The sequence below is a fragment of the Pezoporus flaviventris genome, unplaced genomic scaffold, assembly GCF_033815535.1.
Source record: "Pezoporus flaviventris isolate CSIRO_AGI_PZ_B2104156 unplaced genomic scaffold, CSIRO_AGI_Pfla_v1 ptg000054l, whole genome shotgun sequence".
NCBI classification, from domain to species: domain Eukaryota; kingdom Metazoa; phylum Chordata; class Aves; order Psittaciformes; family Psittacidae; genus Pezoporus; species Pezoporus flaviventris.
This window is the reverse complement of record NW_026892602.1, coordinates 1233958-1254254: the sequence shown is the minus strand read 5'-3', so window position 1 is coordinate 1254254 and position 20297 is coordinate 1233958. Positions and strand designations below refer to the sequence as shown.

At 48.5% G+C, this 20297-nt stretch overlaps 2 protein-coding genes across 4 annotated transcripts in view; one reads left to right on the top strand and one right to left on the bottom strand.

Annotated features, from left to right (window-relative positions):
- Positions 1-10329, top strand: part of GNAO1 (G protein subunit alpha o1) — a 146897-nt gene extending 136568 nt beyond the window's left edge. Inside the window, exons 7-8 of the mRNA XM_061468988.1 lie at positions 7920-8073; positions 9754-10329. Coding sequence (XP_061324972.1) covers positions 7920-8073; positions 9754-9941 — 342 coding nt within the window. The 3' untranslated portion in view covers positions 9942-10329. The remainder of the gene's footprint in view (positions 1-7919; positions 8074-9753) is intronic.
- A 4639-nt stretch (positions 10330-14968) lies between these two features.
- The window catches only part of AMFR (autocrine motility factor receptor), a 33877-nt gene continuing 28548 nt past the window's right edge, over positions 14969-20297 (bottom strand). The window contains exons 13-14 of one of the 3 annotated variants that reach the window (XM_061468957.1): positions 17205-17389; positions 14969-15170 (exon numbers count right to left, since the gene is read on the bottom strand). In XM_061468957.1, the coding sequence (XP_061324941.1) occupies positions 15026-15170; positions 17205-17389 (330 nt within the window). In that variant the 3' untranslated portion in view covers positions 14969-15025. Of the gene's footprint in view, positions 15171-17204; positions 17390-20297 lie in introns of those variants that run through there. The other 2 variants (XM_061468958.1, XM_061468959.1) reach the window with 2 other exon arrangements.

Here is a 20297-nt window from a genome sequence, read left to right as displayed (position 1 = left end):
CACAGCCAAATGTGGGGATACAAGGAGGACAAACGTGTCTGGGCTAGGTTATGTGTGGCCATCTGCCTGCCATCACCAAGAGCTTTGGTACTGTTGGTGTGAAGGCAGAGGGGAGTGTGAGAGGTGGGGTTGTCACCTCCAGGAACATGGAGGGACCCTTAGATATCAACCATGAAAGCTTGTTTGGTGTCTGGGTGGGACAGCCACCTCCAAGGTCCTACTCAGGGCCTAACATGGGGACAGACAGACAGTGCTGATCCCTGCCTCTTTTCTGTGTCTCTTACCCTACATGATCCTGGAAAACGTGTGCCTTTCCAGGCCAGCCACAAGTTCATCTGTCCTCTCTTCAGAGCCCGAGCTAGAGGTATCCTTCAGGTCTCAGGAGGCCTGAGTTTTCTCCAGTGCCTGAGAGGGACAATATCTCTTTTCTTGCTGTGCCCATCTACGAGAGATGGTGTGAGAGCAGCCCAAAGCAGCACAGCCCAAAGGCAAGGGGCCAGGTGAGGGTCAGTGTGCAGGAGGCAGGGAAAGGAGCAGGTATGGTGGCACCAGATGGAGAGGACCAGCATGAGAAATTGGGGTGTGGGACAGTTTTGAAGAGAAGTTGCAGAAGGGAGATGGGGCAGGTTGCGTCAGCAGGAGAGCAGAAAGCGAAGGGAGCCAGAGTCCCTGTCAGACTGGACTCTGCCAGGACACTGCTTGTGGGATATCTTGACAAAACCCCAGTGAGGGAGGTGAGCAGGAACACACTGGGACTCAGGGGTGGCCTGCACAGGAAGACAAGGTGGCTTTCACCCTGTAACCAGCTCACAGCCAGTATGATTGGCAGCTGTGTCAGTAATCCCCTGAATGGCATTAAGTGATGAAACTGTCTTTAGTGTTATACAGTGAGGGCCTGCTGCTGCTCTGCTGGACACTAACGGCAATAACACCAGGTCTCTGTCTCCCTGCCCAGCACAGAGTACAGCCTTTCTCTTCACCATCTGAGCCTTAAAATACCTCCAGTGGCATTAGCCCCGCCACAGAACTGTTCAGCCAGCAAAGCCAGGAGTACCTCTGCTCCTCACGCCACATTCTACCTGCACGTCTTGTTTTCCCAGGTCCCATCCGCTCTCCCAGCTCCATTTAGTGCCAGTGCACTGCTGTACCACCATAAACTAAAGGAAGACTGATCACAAGGCCTGCGTGTGTCGTTGTATTTGGTTTAGCTCAGGATTTTCAGAGTCAGTGGGAAGGTTTTCCAAAGAAAGGATTCCCAGTGGGAACACCTGCCCAGTTGCCTGGTTCCTTGGAAGGGGCTAGCTAAAAGCACTAAGATGGTGCCTCTGCCACAGGAGAGGCAGGGAGCTAGCTGCAGAGGGGTGGGGATGCTCCTGAAGCTTGTCCCATGTGGGTGGCCGGGTCCCACCAGTCAAACCTAGCATCCCAATGTGCTCTGGGTGTCAAAATGAGGGCCGAAAAGCTGGGTGTTAGTTACATTTGGTACTGTCCTGGGTTTGGCTGTCCTTCCTAGTAGCTGGTGCAGTGCTGTGTTTTGGCTTTAGTCTGAGAGCAATGCTGATAACACACTGATGTTTTAGTTGTTGATCAAGGACTGTGATCAAGGACTTTTCAATCTCATGCTCTGCCAGTGAGGAGGGGCACAAGAAACCACGAGGAAGCAGAGACAGGACACCTGATCCAAACTAGCCAAAGGGCTATTCCATACCACAGCACATCATGCCCAGTATAGAAACTAGGCAGGAGTTACCTGGAAGGGACCAATCGCTGCTTGGGTCAGGCTGGGTATCGGTCACTGGATGGTGAGCAATTGCATTGTGCATCACTTGTGTTTATTGGTTTTTTCCCTTTCCCCTTTTAGCCTTATATTCTCTTCACCTGTTATTTCCCTAAGCATTATTATTTAGTGCTAGTGGTTTTGTATTATACTTTTGGTATTGGTCTGTTCTTAACTCAGCCCATGGGATTTACATTCTCTTGATTCCACAGCCCTCTGGGAGTGGGAGAAAACAGGGACTGAGTGAGCGGCTGCGTGGTGCTGAGTTACGTGCTGGGCTTAAACCACGACAGTCCTTTTTGGAAGTTCCCCCCCTGACTGGGGTGAGTCTCACATTGGGTGCCAAAAACACAAGTGATGCTCAATCAATAAGCACTACTTAACAACTAAACCATTGGTGTGTTACCAGCATTGTTTTCAGACTAAAGCCAAAACACAGCACTGAACCAGCCAGTAGGAGAGAGAAAAATAACTGTCACAGCTGAACCCAGAACAGGTACATAAAGTGTATGCAACTGCTAGGTCCAGAGTGCAGTGCTTGTGCTGGCGGTGAGGCAAGTCTTATGTTAAGCTCTGTCAGAAGAGTTTGATCATTAGCACTGGAATTCTGGAGATTTCCTGTTCCCATTCCTTACTGTGGGTGACATTTTATCCAAGTGAGTAAGTAACAGAAGCTGTTCCCAGTGCAGGCAGCACCAAGCCAAGGCTTCAGGACTTCCCAGCACAGAGTACACAGGAATATTTTGGTAAAGAAAATTGAAATTAACTCAACCCCAAACTCTGCCAGATCCTACCAAGTCACCAGTGATGGCTCAGAGTGCCTGTGCCGTGCTCCACGCCGGATTCAGGTAATCCATGCTTGGCCGTGCTGACTGAGAGGTCCAACCGCCTCCTGAGAAAAGGGAGGAAAAGAGGAGAACATGTTGTCACACAAAGTCTTTTCTGTCATTTTCTTTGGCATATTGTATGCCTAAAGCTTCATTTCAGCAGCTGCTGCTGATGACATTCCCTCCCTCACACAAGTGTCATGAGGATTCACTGACAAAGGCTGGAAGCAACATTTGGAAGATGAAATGCTTCCAGTGTTAAACACTACTATTTCTCCCACTTGATGGCCGTGTATAGATTTTTGTCTTCAGAACGCCTGCCAAAGCATTACTCACTGCTGGCTTTCTGCATGCACCTAAGCCTTCTCTGACAGATGTGCCTTCTGCAGGCAATCTTTTGCCCTGTGCTTTTCCTAAGTACCAGCAATCCTTGCAGCAGTTGCCTAGAGAGAAGACCTTGAAATACATTGCCTGCTTTCAAAAACCCTTTTCTTAATGGCCCTTTATGTTTTGCAGTCAGGATTCTCTGAATTCAGACCCTCAGAGGCCCTGAGTTGTATTTCATTTGCAGTCCCCGCATAGCAGGGATGTTGCAACTGGCACAACTGCATCAGAAATCATACGAGGGCATGGAGGATGTATTTTAAAAGCACAGAGTTGAAACAGCTGTATATACACCCTGCTGCCCTTCAAAGCTAATGTAGGAAATTGCAAAAGATGCCCTTTTTGGAATGCAGAAGGTTTTTAATGACTCATTTTTTAATGACTTTTTAATGCATAAAAAAGATATGCACAACTATTTGTTTATTTGAACAACTGTTCAGTTCAAATAATAGAGAAACCTGTAGAAGGAAAGCCTGGAAACAAGCCCATAGGTGAGGCTGCAAGGTTGAGCTATAGAGCACTGCTCCTTGGGAGGATGCAGAAGCTGGGCTTGTCTGGAGAGCTAGCAATAAAATACACATGTTAAAATAAAGCCGCACACTTCAAAGAGCAGGTGTTGCTCAGCAAACAGAGCTCACAGCCTGGTTCTCAACCAGGGCCAAGGAGCCCGACGGAGCGGCAGGGCAGCAGGAACACTCGGCCAGGCCATCTGCCTCTTCGTCTGCTCACACCGTGCTGTCCCTGCTGCCCCTGCCCTCCCATGGGCCCATTGGCTTCCCACCGCCGCCTCCCTGGAAACACTGTCAGTTAAATCTCCCTCAGGAGTTTTGTATCAAAATAGCTCCCTGCCTTCAGCTTTCCTGGTTGGCCATTGCCTCCATGGAGGGGAGAGCAGCCTCGGGAGGAGGCTGGTGTGCCTCCTCAGTAGGTGTGATTTTGTTTTACAGGGCACTAAAAGTATTAATGACAGCAGTCTATATGTAATGTACATTGAAATGTATCTGGTGATTTTAATCTACTGTGGCATGGGCCCAGTGCTCGCCTGCAAGGGAACAGGCTTTGTTCTTGGGCCAGGAATGCAATCCCAGGAGGTTAGGATGGAACACAGATGCCCTTTCGCCAGAACATCCCCTTCTGCCCATTCGCTGCTTGACAGGGAGCAGGGTTCAGCTGTGGGCGGCAGACATCACCTACAGGGCATTTTGCAGTTGATGCTGTAAAATGGACCAGCCCTGCACTGTCAGCCTGTGCAGTGGGTCTGAGGAATTTGGGGCCGAAAAATCTGGAGCCAGGGAGAGTTGCTGAGTTCCTGGGAACAAGGTTGACCGTTTGTCAAGTCAATTAGAGAAGCTTAGTACTAGTGTATTTGTGTCTTTGTCATGGGCCAGGTTTGTCTTCAGGCTTACAACCAAAAACTCCACCACCATTTCCAAGGAGACTAAAACACTCATTACAATCTGATGCCAGAGGCACCAAGGTCAATGAAGGTGGTGCTACTAAGCATCATCCTGAACCACCCACACCCCTCACACACTTGTATTCCCAGCACACACACAAGAAAGCAGAAATGTGGTCTGGGTGGCACAAAAGAGCAGACCACAATCTTGCCTCCACCACCCTGGAGGAGAGACCAGACAGAAACACTGTCCTCAGGCACCCCAAGACTTGAGTGTCCGTTATAATTTCTGAGCTCCTGCAATGACACAGGTAACTGATGCTGGCAGATACAGGTATGTGACCTATATCAGACGTTACACTGAGAATGTGACTATGGAAAGGGTTTTCTCACAGGACCACTCACATCCAAATCAAGGGCCTGTGAGATCTTTATTTGTGCTGCAAAAGCTGGCTGGCAAACATGAGCAAATGTGAGCCTTAAGCATTGACGTGTTAATAAGAGGAGGAGGACCAAAGCCTCCCAGATAGCACCGTGCAAGTAGAGGGAGAGGGGAAGGAGCTGGACTGGAGATAGGGTAAAACCATCTCCCAGAGAGGACAGCCCGATTCTCACTGGGCAAATCCTGACTGTCCTGTGGTGCAGGCAAGTGACTCCAGGACTAACCCCCCTGTTCCAGGTGGGGAGAGGGGATCATAGTGAGTAACAACACAATTTTCAGCATTGCCCGAGTCTCACCAGCTTTGCCAGTGCAGAAGCAACCCTGTGGCACTCAAATAGGATTGCTTAAAGACCAACCATTGCCACATTAAATAATCCAGTCCCTAAATCAACATCCTCAGCCCTACTTCCCCACCTCCCTTTTCCCCCCTTTCAGCTCGACAAGTGACTATCACCCTGCCTCTGGGCTCCCTGCTCCCCACCACATTTCTTCCCAAAGGATCGCCGGAGGCTGCCACCATTTTCCTTTTGCTGGCTTCCCGCTGAACCGTTTCTCCTGCATGTTTGATGGCCCAAACTATTAATGTAATTTTGTATGAAGAGTGACTGTCCATGGGTTTAATAGAGCATTAGTTACTGTAATAATTTATTGGCTGTCCGTAATGTATTTATTAGTTACAAAACCTTAATAAAGTGCCAGCTCTTTTCTAGTGTGAGAGTGGCTTTATTGTGTGTCCCTTGAGTGTGTCCAGCTTCTCGAGCCAGTTGTTTACCCTTCGTCTGCTCCATGCGCATACACACACATCAGTTGTCTGCCACAGCCTCATACACCTGGAAATCAAGAATTTGAAAATTGTATGACCAAAAGCTATTAAATTTTATTTAAGTATTTGGTGGAATTTTCTTTCCCCTGTGTTTGAAGTAGAACAACTTCACCGTTGTACATCTTTGTTCCTTGGCTTCTTGAAGTTACCCTTCCCCTCCTGCAGTCCCTTGCCCCACCCACGATTTTCCATTATTTGGGTCATGAAATAGAAGCAAAGAACTGGAAGAAACTGAGAGAAAAATTCCCATAAACCTCAGCAAAGAAAAATTAACCATGATTCCCGTTGGCTTCGCTGATTTCCTGTGATGTAACTTCAGCTGGACACATCCTCTAACACATATTCCCACACATCCCATCCTGCAGATCTGAATTAAAAGGCCAGCCCTGAGAAAAACTGATGGCCAAGAGGAAAAGGATTGCTCTTTGCTAATTCATATAGGGTTATGTTATAGATTGCCTCCCGGATGCTAGCCTGCCTCAACCTTCTACACTGGAAACTTCTGTTAGGTCATCAGGGTTTTTTTTTTCCCCTGCACTGGGTACATGCTTTATTTCAGCGGCTCCTCCAACACCATCAGTTCCTTATTTAAATCTAATACATATATGGGACAACTTGGGATGAACAAGGTAAAAAAACCAAACCCCAGGATCCTTCCCATGAAAGTCTCAAACCCAGCATTTTTGGAATAGCCACAGGTCAAGACGACCCATGTTGTTCTGTGGCAGTTTGTTTTCTCCATGAACAAGGATTTTTGTTTCTTTGTTTTTAAAAGATAAGAATAAAACAAAGTCCTGAAGCTTTTGAAAGTGCAGTGAGGGATGCCATCCCTTGCTGCTCTTTGTCAAGGAACCACGGGTGTAATCTCAAAGCCTTTCAAGATGAAATCAGACATCTGCTAAATTTTGCATGCGAAAGCTACAGTTGAAGTGTAGCTAATAGAATGACTCACAAATAAAACATTTATGGAAAACTCCTAGATGTGTAATTGGGTCATCTTTTCATTAGGAAACGCGTGTGTTCTCCCGAATCTTCAGCAAATCCAAAGCCTCACCACCGCCATCCTTGGTGCACCTCTAAAAAGTGGCTCTCTCTGGGGGGCATTTGCTGCAGGTGGGTTTCCCACTGGCTGCTGAGCACCCTCCTTACCCTCTGCTCCATGCAAGAGTTTTCCTGATAAACCCCCATGTGAGCAGCTGGCCACTGAGCCAGGACCCCAGGAGGGGGCTGGGGAGAGGGGCACAGTGGGTCCAGCGTCTTCAGACTGCACTAAGTCCTGGTTCTGCACCAGAAGCTTTGCTCATTCAAATAGTGAGCCAGGTGGGTACATGCAACAGGAGCAGCACACAGACTGCCTGAAATGGCTCCTGACGTTCTCCCTGGAGCACAAGGGAATGGCTTTCCTGTTTGTTCTAAGTTAATGATGGAGAAAATTTGAGACCCTGGAGAGCTGTACCTGTCATGTCCAGCAGCGCCTCCACACAGCAGTGGGTGCATGTGCCTGCAGAGAACCCCTGCAGCAGCTTGAGTGAAGCATAAAAGTAGTTGATGGGGCTCTGCAACAGCTGATTCAACACAGAACAACCTCTCCTTCCACTCCTGTCTATTCTCCACCCCTCTCTGGTAACAAGTTCTGTAGCAAGAGTGGAAATGGCTTTAAATGGCTTTTGTCCAGATGTGAAAGGGCAATTCTAAAATGACAGGTTTTAGATATTTCCCTCTATTTGTGCTCCTACTAAAACCCTTCCGTGCCAAGGGCAACGCCTCAGCACCAGTCTGACCACATGGCACCGCCTGGCACAAGTTCTCTTCCAGGCAGGTCCATAGGATCACCCCAGGTAGCCAGAACTCCCGCCATCTGGCTGCCCCATTTACTGGCTGTCCATCCTTGCTTTAGGCTCTGAAAGCAATGCTTCAGGGGTGCCCAGCCCATGCAGAGACACAGGCCTCTTTCACACTTCTCAGGTAAGGCCTGTGACGAGCTAATGACTTTTTCTGCTCTTCCTTGAAGCTTCAGGTGTCAGTGCTGCTGGAGCAGCCCCACAGGGATCTGCCCCAGCCTCCACAGTGCCTTGTCCTTCAGCCCAGAAGGGCAGTGCTTCATTTCCGCCACCTTTGTAACTATCTCACAATTACCACTGTCTTATTTCAGAGATTCTTTTTTGCTTTCTAACCCTTTCAATTCAGAAAGATGTTCTCCTCTCCTCTAACTCACTCTTTATCTTTGCCTTTCTGTCTCCCCTCTCCTCCCTCCATGCTCCCCATTGCAGAACCGCATGCACGAATCTCTCATGCTCTTCGACTCCATCTGTAACAACAAATTCTTCATTGACACCTCCATCATTCTCTTCCTCAACAAGAAAGACCTATTTGCTGAGAAGATCAAGAAATCACCTCTGACCATCTGCTTCCCTGAATACACAGGTACGTACTGGGGCTGGCGCAGCCCAGCATGCCCCCACCACCACGCCACTGGGGATGAGGGCTGCAACTCAACCCACAGGGGGCAGAGGGGACAGGGCACCATTAGGGTGGCAAAAGCACTGTCCTCCTTCAAGAGCTGCAGTGGGGCTCAGAGACACCACAAATGAGGTGGGGTTGTGTTCTGCATGAAGTCAGTTCTTGTGGCATAGGTGCACAGTCAAGAGGTGAGCTTTAAGGAGCCTGGCCACAGGGAGCTATGGAAAGATGAAGCCTTGACAGGAGCTGACTGCCTGCCACTCGAGCCATGGTATTTGATGGTTCCTGAGAAGTTCCTGCTAGAGGAGCCAAGGCAAATGGTCCCCCAAGCCACGTCCTCCTAGGAGTGCCTTTGTGCAGGGCACAGCTGGGGGAGGAAAGGGCCTCTTTACAGCAGGTCTGAAACTACAACAGAATCACATGGTTTTGGGCGAAACTGTCTTGTCTTGGGGAAAAGAAGAAAACCCAAGAAAATGGGGTAAGAACAGATCTCGCTTCTGAATTCTGCAAGAAGGAACAATCAGCTCGGATTCAGAGGCTCCAGCACCCCCTGCAGATACCAGGATGTCTCTGAACTACTTTCACTCAGAGCACACCCTCTGCCTGGACACAATACCTTGGGGACAGGGGGTCCACAGCAGGGCAGCCCCCATTGCCCTACAGCAGAAGTGCACTAGTGTTTCCACTGGAGGTTCCGCACTTTCTCCATCATGGAAGCTGCAGCGCTTTTTACCCAGCCACCCAGCAGAACATCCCAAACTATCCCACATGAAGCTGTACGGCACAGCCTGGCTACCCCGGTGGCACCAAGCCACCTCCCCCTGTCCTTTGGGAAGGAGGGGAAGTGGTGAACTGGAAAAGTAAAACAAATCCCCATATAAGAGCAGCTCTTCCAAAGGCTATTCCAGGGATGTCATTCAGGCTTTGCAGCTTCCTGTGAGGAGCTGGGCGCTGCCTTAAGCAGCTTAACACAGTAATGCCCATTTTCCAGCTCCAGCATCTGCCCTGTTTCAGCCCTACAGAAACAGGCAACAGCACATCTCCCAGCAGCTCCTGCCACACCAACCCCCATCACCCATTCCAATATGGGGGTGAGGCCCATAGCCCCCAGAGGGGCTCAGCCCCACTGTGGGTGCCCAGCCACCACCCATGGTTGGTACTGGAGTGGTCACCAACCTGACACACTCCCCACACTCCACTGGGATGCGTGGTGGGGACTTACCAGTGATGTCAGGGCAGCAGCAATGCCAGAGGAGCATCCTTGTGGAATGGCCCAGCCAGGCACTGCTGGGAGCTGCTGCCTTTCCCCAGGGCCTTAAAAGGGAGCAGGCAGAGAGGGCAAAGTAGCCACAGCTGGGGAGGCAGGAGTCCCAGTGGAGCCCAGTTGCTCTGTCATTTGGGGGAAAATGGGGCCGGATGGGGTGGAAAAATGTAGCTGGGGAGGGGTGAAGAGAGAGATGGGGCAGGAAAAGGGGTAAATGGGCCATGCTGGGGGGGGGGGGGGAAGGAAATGACCATAAAGAGGGGTTGCCTGGTTTTGTTGGAAATAAAGCACTTTGCAAGCAGCGAGGGGCAGGGTGCATGGCCAGAGGGTGGCAATCCCGGCCCTGACCCCCCTGCTCTGTCCCCCCCCTCTGCCCACAGGTCCCAACACCTATGAGGACGCGGCCGCCTACATCCAAGCACAGTTCGAAAGCAAAAACCGCTCCCCCAACAAGGAGATTTACTGCCACATGACGTGCGCCACAGACACGAACAACATCCAGGTGGTATTTGACGCCGTCACCGACATCATCATTGCCAACAACCTGCGGGGCTGCGGCTTGTACTGACGCCCCCCCAGCGCAAAGCAACTTGTGGGGTGGCGGCAGCCCCAGTGCCAGGAGAGGAAAGAAACATGAAAATAAAGATTAATAATAATAATGATAATAACAAAAAACCCAATGCAACCACACACAGACACACACAGACACACGCACATGCAGGAAAAACAAGTGAAACAAAGCGAAAAAAAAATTGAATGAGAGAAAAACAAACCATGATCATGCAAGTTGGTAAATAAAAAGGCATAAGGAAAAATTATATATATACGTATATAGAGATATCAAACCCACACCCACCTCCTTCATTTGTCTGAGAGCCCTGTGCCCCTGGCTGCGTCCTGGGGCAGCCCTGGGGCTGGGGCAGTCTGCCTGGCCCCATTCCCAGAGCTGTGGGACAGAGAGGGTTGCGCCAGGCTTGTGTGCAAGGGGGGCTTCTCCTCCCAGCCCCCATTTGACCGTGCAGGTTTATTTTTTTATTGCTATTATTACTATTATAATTACTTCTTGTGGGTTGGCTTTTTTATTTCATTATTATGATTAATTACGCCTCTTCCCAGTGCAGGGCTGCTCCCGCCTGCCCCAAGCCCCACCGGCACCGCCAGCCTCCAGAACCCAAACCATTCATTTTTGTCTTTGAAACAGAGGGGGAAATCCTAAAACCTGCCCCTGGCCAAGTGTTGAAGGGAAACACCAACAGCAACGAGGCCTGTTCCTGCTCCTCCCATCCTGGCTGCTTCAGGAGGGAGGCTGCAGGGAGAGCATCCTCCAGGTGCTCCCTCCCTGGGGTTCGGGGTTTTAAGGCAGATGTTTCCGACTCCCCACCCCACTGCAGGGCAAAGCCAGTGCCAGCCAGGGGCCTGCGGGGGCTTCCTCCCGTTTTCCCTCCCTCATGGTTTAACACCTCCCCGCTGGCTCTGCCGGTTGGTACCCAAAGCACATCTCGGCCCCAGCAGAGCATCGGGGTCACACAGACGTTGAGTTCATTTCAGGTTTTATTTGGTTCGGGTTTTTTTTTTTCATTTAGGGCATATATACAGATTTTTTTGTTGATTTTTATTAATTTTAACTTCCCAGTGGATGCTCTTTTGTGCTGCCTTCCTCCCCCTGCCCCGTCACCCTGTCCTCTCTCCCTGTTAGTGGATGGTGTTTTTTCTCTCTCATGTGGGGATGTTCGTGCTGCAGAAAAAGAAAAAAAGAGAAAAAAAAAGAAAAAACTTAAAAAAACAAACTTAAAAAAAAAGCAAGGATGAAAATTATTTTAAAATTTTGAAAAACACACACAAAACCACAAAAAATCGTTAAAAAAAAATATAGAAAAAACGAATGTAGTGTTTACATTGAAGCCACCGTTTTCATGACCAACCCTTCATCATTTCTACTTTGTTTAGTAACCAGATGTCTTCACGGCTCCACTTTTACGAGTTACCTGTGGTGAAGAAGAGCAGGCTCAGCTCTTCCAAAGAGAACAGATCCATAAACAGGAAACTAAAAATAAAATAATATTATATATATATATATATATATATATATAAAGCACCAGGTCTTTCTAAGCCTTTCTATTACCAATCAGTGAGGTTTCTGTGATATATTACACACTGCCAATCTCTTTCTCTGACTAATGGAAAACTTCATGTGTAGCTCAATAAAGAGAATGTTTGTCTGTACCCTGGGCTCTCCCCCTGCGCCTCCACCTCCTTGTTTTCTCCCCCTTCCCAAGGAAAGAGGAAAAAAAAAGGACTGAACCTTGCAGTTTTGGGTGTTCGTGCCTGGTAGTGCAGGCAGAAGGGGCTGGGCTGAGCTGGGTGGAAGGGGAAGCCTCGAAGCTCTTACAAGTGGCTCAGGTTGCTTCAGAGCAGCACCAGGAGCAAGAAAATACTTTGATTCCTTTGGGAGTGCAGAGGTAGCCACCAGGGCAAGGCCTCTGGTTTGTGGCAACATCAGAACCCCCCCACCCCCAGCACATGAGGTTTTTGCCATAGGATATAGAGGAAGGCTGTCCAAGAAAGCTGAGACTTTCAGTCCCTGCTGCAGGAGCAATCTCGGGATGGTTTGGGGGATTTTACCCCCAAAATCTGGGGTTTCCTTACAGTTTGGGCTGGGTTTCTTTCTGCATTCCCCTCCATCGTGGGCCCCGCAGCTCTTGCACACACATCAGGCCCATGACTCAAGATGAGCTGCCCCATGCCCAGCCTGGGATTCGCCATCCCCTCCAGTACTTCCCAGCCCCATGGTGAAGATCCATAGGGAAGGTTACCCAGCAGCCAGAAGCCCCCAGCCCAACTTTAAGCCGGGTCTCCTTCCCAAACGTCACCCCCTGCCCACAGAAGGGGAGGCTGGCTGGAAAAGATGCTCCATTGCACAGCAGCACCTCCTGCCCAGCTGGGTTTCTCCAAGGTTCCTGCTGTTCACAGCAATCCAGAGGCAGCTCATGTTGGCAGGAAAGTCAGTCAGGCCCTTCTTTGGATAACCTCCTGTCCTGGGTTCAGCAGTAGCAGTCATGTTTCTCCTTCTTGGTAGCTGGTGCAGTGCAGTGTTTTGACTTTCGGCCTGGGAACAGAGCTGATAACAAGGATGTTTTGGTTTGGCCAAGGACTTTGTGAGCCTCATGCTCTGCCAGGGGGGAGGGGAAGCCGGGAGGAAGCAGAGACAGGACACCTGACCCAAACTGACCAAAGAGGTATTCCATACCACAGCACGTCATGCCCTGGAGGTAACTGGGAGTGAGCTGGAAGGGCTGGGAGACTGTGGGGTTGGAGGAGGTATGGGTCAGTGCTTGGTCGGGCTGGGGGGGGGGGGGGCAAGTTGTCGGGCGGCTGGTGGTGAGGTGTTGTATTCTCTTCCCTTGTTATTTCCTTTACCATCATTATTGGTGATAGTGGTAGTGATGTGTGTTATACCTTAGTTACTAAACTGGTCTTATCTCAACCCGTGGGAGTTGCATTCTTTTGATTCTCCTCTCCATCCCTCCAGGATTAGGGAGAAAGAAAGAAGGGGGGACTGAGTGAACAAGTTGCCTGACTGGGTTTAAACCATGACACCTCCCCTTCCAGGGAAGTAGAGCCAGCCAGGAGGCCACCACTGGGCTGCTCTGCACAGAACAGCCTCTTACCCCTTGAGTCAGTCATTTTGTGCAGTGCCACAGACAAGGATATGTTCAGTGATGGCCAGGGGGGAGCAAACGGAAGAGCTGCCAGGAAAAAGTCGGGAATCCAACAAGAGGAGAAGAGATGTCTGCAAAGAATCACAGAATCCTCAAATGGTTTGGGTTGGAAGGGACCTTAAAGCTCATCCAGTTCCAACCCCCTGCCACAGGCAGGGACACCTCCCACTAGATCAGGTTGCTCCAAGCCCCGTCCAACCTGGCCTTGAACACTGCCAGCGATGGGGCAGCCACAGCTTCTCTGGGCAACCTGTGCCAGGGCCTCAGCACCCTCACAGGGGAGAGCTGCCTAAGAGCTCATCTCAATCTCTCCTGTCAGGTTAGAGCCATTCCTCCTTGTCCTGTCCCTACAGGCCCTTGTCCAACGCCCCTCTCCAGGTTTCTCGCTGGCTCCTTTAGGTATTGGGAGGCTACTGCCAACAGTTCACTTTACTTTTACAGTTCCTGGAGATGCTGTTTCTCTTCCATGTTCACAACTTGACTGAATTCCAGCTCTGCAATCCCAGGCTTGGGGAAATGCTCCCGCTCCGGCCTTGGACAGCTGTGCTCCCTTCCATGCCATAGAAAGGGGGAAGCAAATGGGGAGCAAAGGGGAGGCACCATTCTTACAACCTGAACACACAAGAACAGGACACATCACACTCCAGAAATTCCCAAACAGTTTCCAACACTGACCAAGATTTTATTTGTGTGGGGTTTTTTGGTTGTTTTGTGGGTGGTTTTTTATTAACAATAAAGCCAAAACAGCAGTGCTCTGAGCAAAACCAAAAATCTCCAAAAACCTAACGGCATCACAAGGTAAGGCCTCCCAGAGATTTTTATTGAAATAAATTACTGTCACCTACACACTGCTGCAACTCCTTGCACTGAATTCACCTGCAGATGTTCTACAAAACCAACAGTAAAAAAGTTACCAACACTTCTAGGTAATACTGGGCTCCATCTAAAGGATGGCGATACCAGAACTCATGCTTCAGAAGCTGAAAATTCATCTTTGCAAAGCTAGCATCAGCGGCTCCATATGGATCTTGGGGCAAAGTCCTTAAGGACAACCAGAGGCTGGCAGCTGGGCTGCAGCCAGCCCCCGTCCCTCCACGCTTTCAGAATAAACTCACAGAGCTGTGGGGTTAAAACAGAAATCGAAAACCAGAGCTGTCTCCACAGAGTCCCATCCGTGTGGTGCACAGCAGGCAAGTTGTTCTCCTCCCTTGGTGGATCGTAACACTGAACCACAGGGCTGTAACTTCACCTCACACCCTCTCCTCTTCACTCCATGCCCCTCAGTGTCTGGGTAGTTTTGGCCATGGGCAAAGGGTAACAGCTCAGCCCTGGGCAGTGACAGAGCCAGATGCAGAGGAGCTCTGCAATAGTCAACTTAATGCTGGTGAATCACTGCTCCGCTGCACCACTCATGAATTCAGTTTTCCCCATGTTCTGTAGCTCAGAACCCAGCCTCAAAGCTGACCTTCCTGCAATGTGGACTACCTAACACCCCTCTCTGCAGAGCAGGCACCTGATCACCCAACACAGGGGTTGCTCCAGGTTTCTAAAGCTTTCTTCCCTCTTGGAGTAACTCTTCCTGATCCCAGCCTGTGTCCACAGCTGCTAATGCAGAACACTCCTTCCCCAGTCTCTGCGGTGCAGCCAGCTTAATGCCTCATGCCAGCTGCAGAAATCCCACCTGTGGTTCAGAAACTGCCTTTTGTTCATGGAGGGGATCAACGTCACATAGAAAATACTACAAAAAAGAGGTGAATGAGTCGGCTGTCCAGACATCATCATACCACATGCTTCACTCGGCAGAGAGGCGGTTCCACCAGCTGAACTCTGAAGAGACATGTCCTGTCAGTACAGAAAGCGCAGGGAGGTTGGGAGGTGTGTGTAATTCTTTATTCAACATTGCTGACGAGGTGCAAGGAGGAGGGTGATGGCGCTACAAGTTGTGCTGCATCTGAAGCCTCCGCTCAGCAGCGGCAGCCAGCATCCTGCGGCGCAGGGTCACGGCGTCCACTGAGGCTCCTTCGGGACAGGGCTTCCCTGTGGTCAGCTCCTCCTCCAAGGTCTTGTTGAAGTAACGCCTGCCAGAGAAGAAAGGGAACAGAGCACAGCCCAGCCCACCTCATTCTGGCTCTGGACAATACTTTGCTGGTACATCCATGAAGGGAGGGCTGCAAGGCACACTGAAAGCAGGAAAATACCTGGATATTTTCACACCCCATGTACTCAGAAATAAAAAAGCCCATGGTAGACTTTGCAGAGTTGGCAGAAGCTCTTAGTTTTTGCGCAAGACTCTCATGCCTGTGGAAAGGAGCCAGTTCTAAAGGTCAGTGCAGTGGGCTGCATCCAGAGGAACGTGACCAGCAGGTCAAGGGAGGTGAGTCTGCCTTTATACTCTGCAGATTAATAATTACAATAATTATACTACTGGTACTAATATATACTAATAATAATAGACTCCCACCTGGAGTCTACATCCAGCTCTGAAGTCCTCAGTACAGGAAAGAGATGGACCTGTTGGAGAGGGTCCAGAGGAGAGACACAAGAAACAATCTGAGGGCTGAAGCACCTCTCCTATGAGGAAAGGCTGAGAGAGTTGGGGTTGTTCAGCCCGGAGAAGGCTCTGGGGAAACCTGATTGTGGCCTTACAGTTCTTATAAGGGGCCTATAGGAAAGATGGGGAGGGATTTGTTAGTAGAGCCTGTTGTGACAGAATGAGGAGTGATGGTTTTAAACTGAAAGAGGCAGATTCAGGCTGGACATGAGGAGGACATTCAGTACAATGAGGGTTATGAAACACTACTGCAGGTTGCCCAGAGATGTGGTGGATGCCCCATCCTTGGAGACATTTAAGGCCAGACTGGATGTGGTTCTGGGAAACCTGATCTGGTTGAAGGTGTTCCTTCTCATTGCAGAGGGTTGGACTAGATGAGCTTTGAAGATCCCTCCCAACCCAAACTATTCTATAACTACCACAAGAAGTCACTCCCTGATGACAACAAGGAAGCCTTTGAAAGAAAGGTGCACTAGGGCCGCGAAGCATAAGGTAAGGCAGAAATACAAGGAAGCAGCTGCCAGAGTTACTATCCCAAAGAGTTCTTACACTTGGTGACAAAATATAGCAGTTCACAGTTCCACAGCTCTTCAGTGCAGGAAGGGAACCAGTAAACCAATACCACTTTACCTCCCTAAATGACATTTTTCAAAGATCAAGGAAAACTTATTCCAAGAGTAAGCCTATTTACAGACAAACTGTAAAAGGTGTCAATACCCCAACTGGGGGTATGACAAAACAAATAATACTAAATAATTATTTATCTGAAGGTATTTCAGTGTGGGGAAAAAAACCCAACAAGCAGAGGTAGCCAGCTAACACAAAGGACACATTTTGTAGCTTTTGTAGCCCCTTCCAGGAGTCTCCCTGCAATGCAAAGGAAGAGACAACACTGATTACAAATGCTAAAAAGTTTTCTCTACGTGACTGAAGGGCTTTTCTTCTTCCTTTTAATCAGCAACTGGATGCTAGTAAAGTTCACCAGTATGAATGGAACACATGTAAAGAAAGTTTCATTCTACCTATAACACCTATTACTAGTTGGTCAGGTGTTGACTTGCTGGTCATGAGCTCCTTTGGTGGGCTTTAGGAAGTGGCTACTCCTTGCTGCTTTGTGCTTAACACTCTTGCTCCGTATTTGGAGAGTGGTGCCTAAAAGTCATTTCGGCTGGAACAGCACAGGCATCGAGGGTTGACACCTATGCCAGGAAACAAGCTAAAGATTACTAGAGGACTCAGCACAAGTAATGCCTTCTCTCTTACTACAGACTCAAGAGTGAAGCTCATCCAAGCTGGAGAAATCATCCTCTGATTTCAAAGAGCTTAGATCAACCACTAAGGAAGCTGTGTGTATGTTGGGACATGTGACATTGCTTCAGAGTTGGGTTTATCAGCAACAGTCAGCAGTTTATCAGCACCCTGAGCCTGCTGTAGCAGATGTATTCACTCCTCTTACTACTTTCTGCTACATCCCATGCTCTCAGTGATCATAATCCTGTTGAACTCCATTCTGGGGTACTATAACTGAGTGGCCAGGCTGGAGTTTTAGCAAGAAACATACTTTCGAGCTTGCTGCAACAAGTCCTCCTTCCGCTGAACCAGCATACGCTGCCTTTCATCGGCTGACTTTGAGAAGCGACTTCCCCTGGCCTCAAAATCTTCTGCTTCACTAGACTCTGCTTCCATTTCATTGAATTCCACAATTTCTTCCAGTCTGGAGCTGAGTTCCAATGGCACTATCTCAGACTAAGAGAAAAGGAAAAAAGTCTTTACAAAATATGCTAACAGGGCTTCACACATCAAATCAACAAGCTACACTGAAATGTCATTTTCTGAGGCACTGGAAGTAACTAGACTCTCACCTGCTGTACCCAGTTCCCTTGGGCTCCTTTGAAAACCCCAGCCAAAACACAGAACAAAGCTATTTCAAAACATGTTCAAAGAGCCTGCATTCTGTAACGCTGTATCTTTTATGCCATGTTTGAAAGTAATCTCAAAGACAAACATCAATTACTTATAATTAATGCTCTGAAAATGGGGCATTTAAAATAGGTTCTGCAGCTGACTTGATGAGCAATGGAACAGTAAAGAGTTGAAAAGGCAGAAGAAATCCATATACTAATAGAAGAATAACAAACGTATTTGCAAAGATGTGTGCTTGATAAGGAATTTATGAGGCTTTGTTTCAGTTCTGCAGCACCACCCAGGAATTTGGTGGCCACTGTCCCAGGCATGGTGTCAATACAAGGAGCTGGCAGCTCTGCAAACAGCATCCCTTCACCCCTGACAGCTGACCAGCATGAAAACTGAGGTGCTGAACGATGACACTGGTGAACTAGCAGAGGCAAAGCAGCATATCTTGATCACATCTTGTCATACACAATCACATCAGCTCTGCGGTATAGAACAGCAAGATGTTACTAAGTGTGGTAGCGTCAAGAAACAAATCACCGCAATGACAAACTTAAGAGTTTAGCCAGCATCTGGTATCCCAGAGGATTATTCAAACGAGTAGGATGCATCCAAGAGGAGGAAGCGAAAGCTCCACACAATGATCCCATGGATTGTACTTGGGGTCAAGACAACTTTGGCAGACCCAGACGAACAGACACGGAGAAACCTGAACACTGTTTCTGATTACCACACAGGTGGACACGGACAAGAAAAGCCCTGCTGGGTAAAGCAGTGAGGAGACACTCATTATAGGTGATGTTTAGACACAGCCGGTTTTGGTTTGTTTTTTTTTTTTCCCCGGGACTACTTGTATCAGAAGATGCCAGCTAGCTCACCTAAGGTTTGGGGCTTTTTTTGTAACATTACGAAGATGCAAAAATCAATACCCAGAGCCCATTCCACCATCTGAGCACAACAGTGGTGAGTGAAGAGGTTTTAGAGACAAAAATACGAAAACTAATGGCAGTAAAGGTTATGAGAAGCCTCAGTATGATGGCAGATCGCAGATGCAGAAACCCGTACACTACAGAAACTACTCCTTCAGGCTCAGAAAGACACAGTTTCGTGAAAGCCATGGGATGCCTCAGAAATGTCTATTGTAAATAGAGTCACCAAGTACTTCAGTAATAACAATAAACTGGATTCTCAAGGGGAAGGGGGGGACACTACACAAGTGCTGCAGCAGGCAAGCTGCAGCCTTGTAACAGTTTACAAGCTAGATCTGAGCAGTCTGACCCATTTCCACCCCAGATTACAGGAACAGATAAATAAATACACCACAAAATTTGAAGGATAATCTCCTAAACCTTTAACACAATTAATACCATGATGATGCTTAGAGATGCCTCTCAACTACCCTTATTATGTCAGCACTGACACCCCAAAACCATAACCTATATTTGGCAGGGGAATAAAAACCAGTCATTATCTTAAGACCTTTGAATTCTAGATAGAATTGTAATATGATGTAAGACACAGAGGAAAACTGATGCTACTTGTGAAGAAGGGTGCTTCAGTTTGAGCACGAGTTCCCCTAAGAAGTGTTACTTCCAACAAGCAGAACTTCAGTGGAGTTGCTGTTGTACATCGACAAAGATCTTCAACTTCCTGTTGGAGATCTACAAAGATTCCCAGTGGGTATGTTAGTTTGAAATAAAAGAAGGAAAGAGACGGAAAGCTTGTATAACTTACTACAGGGCTGCAGCACAAAGCAACTAGGGTTGCCATGGTCTCTCTCAGGGACTGTGTCATAAGGTGTGAAGTTACATCTACCCACTATTTGGAAATTCAAGTACTGCCTAGAGGAGATGATGATGGCTTATGTCCTTTCCCACCTGCATTTCATGAAACTTCTTAAAAATCAAGTGCAGCCTGCTGAAGTAGTTGCTGGTGAGCTCAGTTTGCTGCTGAGCTTTCCACACAGACAAGAGTTTGACTGACTACACCAACATTTTTCTGGAAGAAGAAAGAGAACATCTACAGTATGACAGATAATCAGTTAAAAGTGGAAATCAGAATCAAAGAGACACAAAAGTGATGGAAGTTTCCTAGAGGAAGGACACCCCTGGGCTCCCAAGTTGTCTCTCCACAACAGAAATACCAGCCATAGCAAGGAGGTAAGCAAGCCTGACTCCTAGGCAGATCTCTGTGGTTATCCAGAAAGCACTTACGAGGCAGGAGAGGACAACAGCAACTGGAGCTTCTGTGACTACCTAGTGAGAATGCATGTCTACCTAGTTAGGTAGTCACAGCTTCTGTGACTACCTAGTGCATGCAGTCTCAGTCTCTCACTTCACCTTTTGCACAGGAATCCCATTTGGCACAGGAAATATTCAACCAGAAGAAGCTGTGTGAAGGCCACCAGTTCATCCCCTTCCCAACCACCAGCAGCCCCACTCAGCTGCAGGAAAAGTCAGAACTGTTCATGGATCTCCAGGCTACCACTCTGCTGTTCTACAAAACAAAAATACATTCTCCATCCAAACTGCCATTTGCTCCAGCCAGAACACATCACTTGAGCGAAGTGCTTAGCTGTGATTCAAAGCAAGAAGATGCCACTTACTGAAGAGTACATGCTCAGTGACACAATGTGTGAACACCACTCTTGGGTTTTTCAATTTCTGCAGGACGGACAGAGACACAGGTACTGCAGGCAGCCAGGAAGAAAGGTGAGCAGCAACACGATCATTCATCATCATGG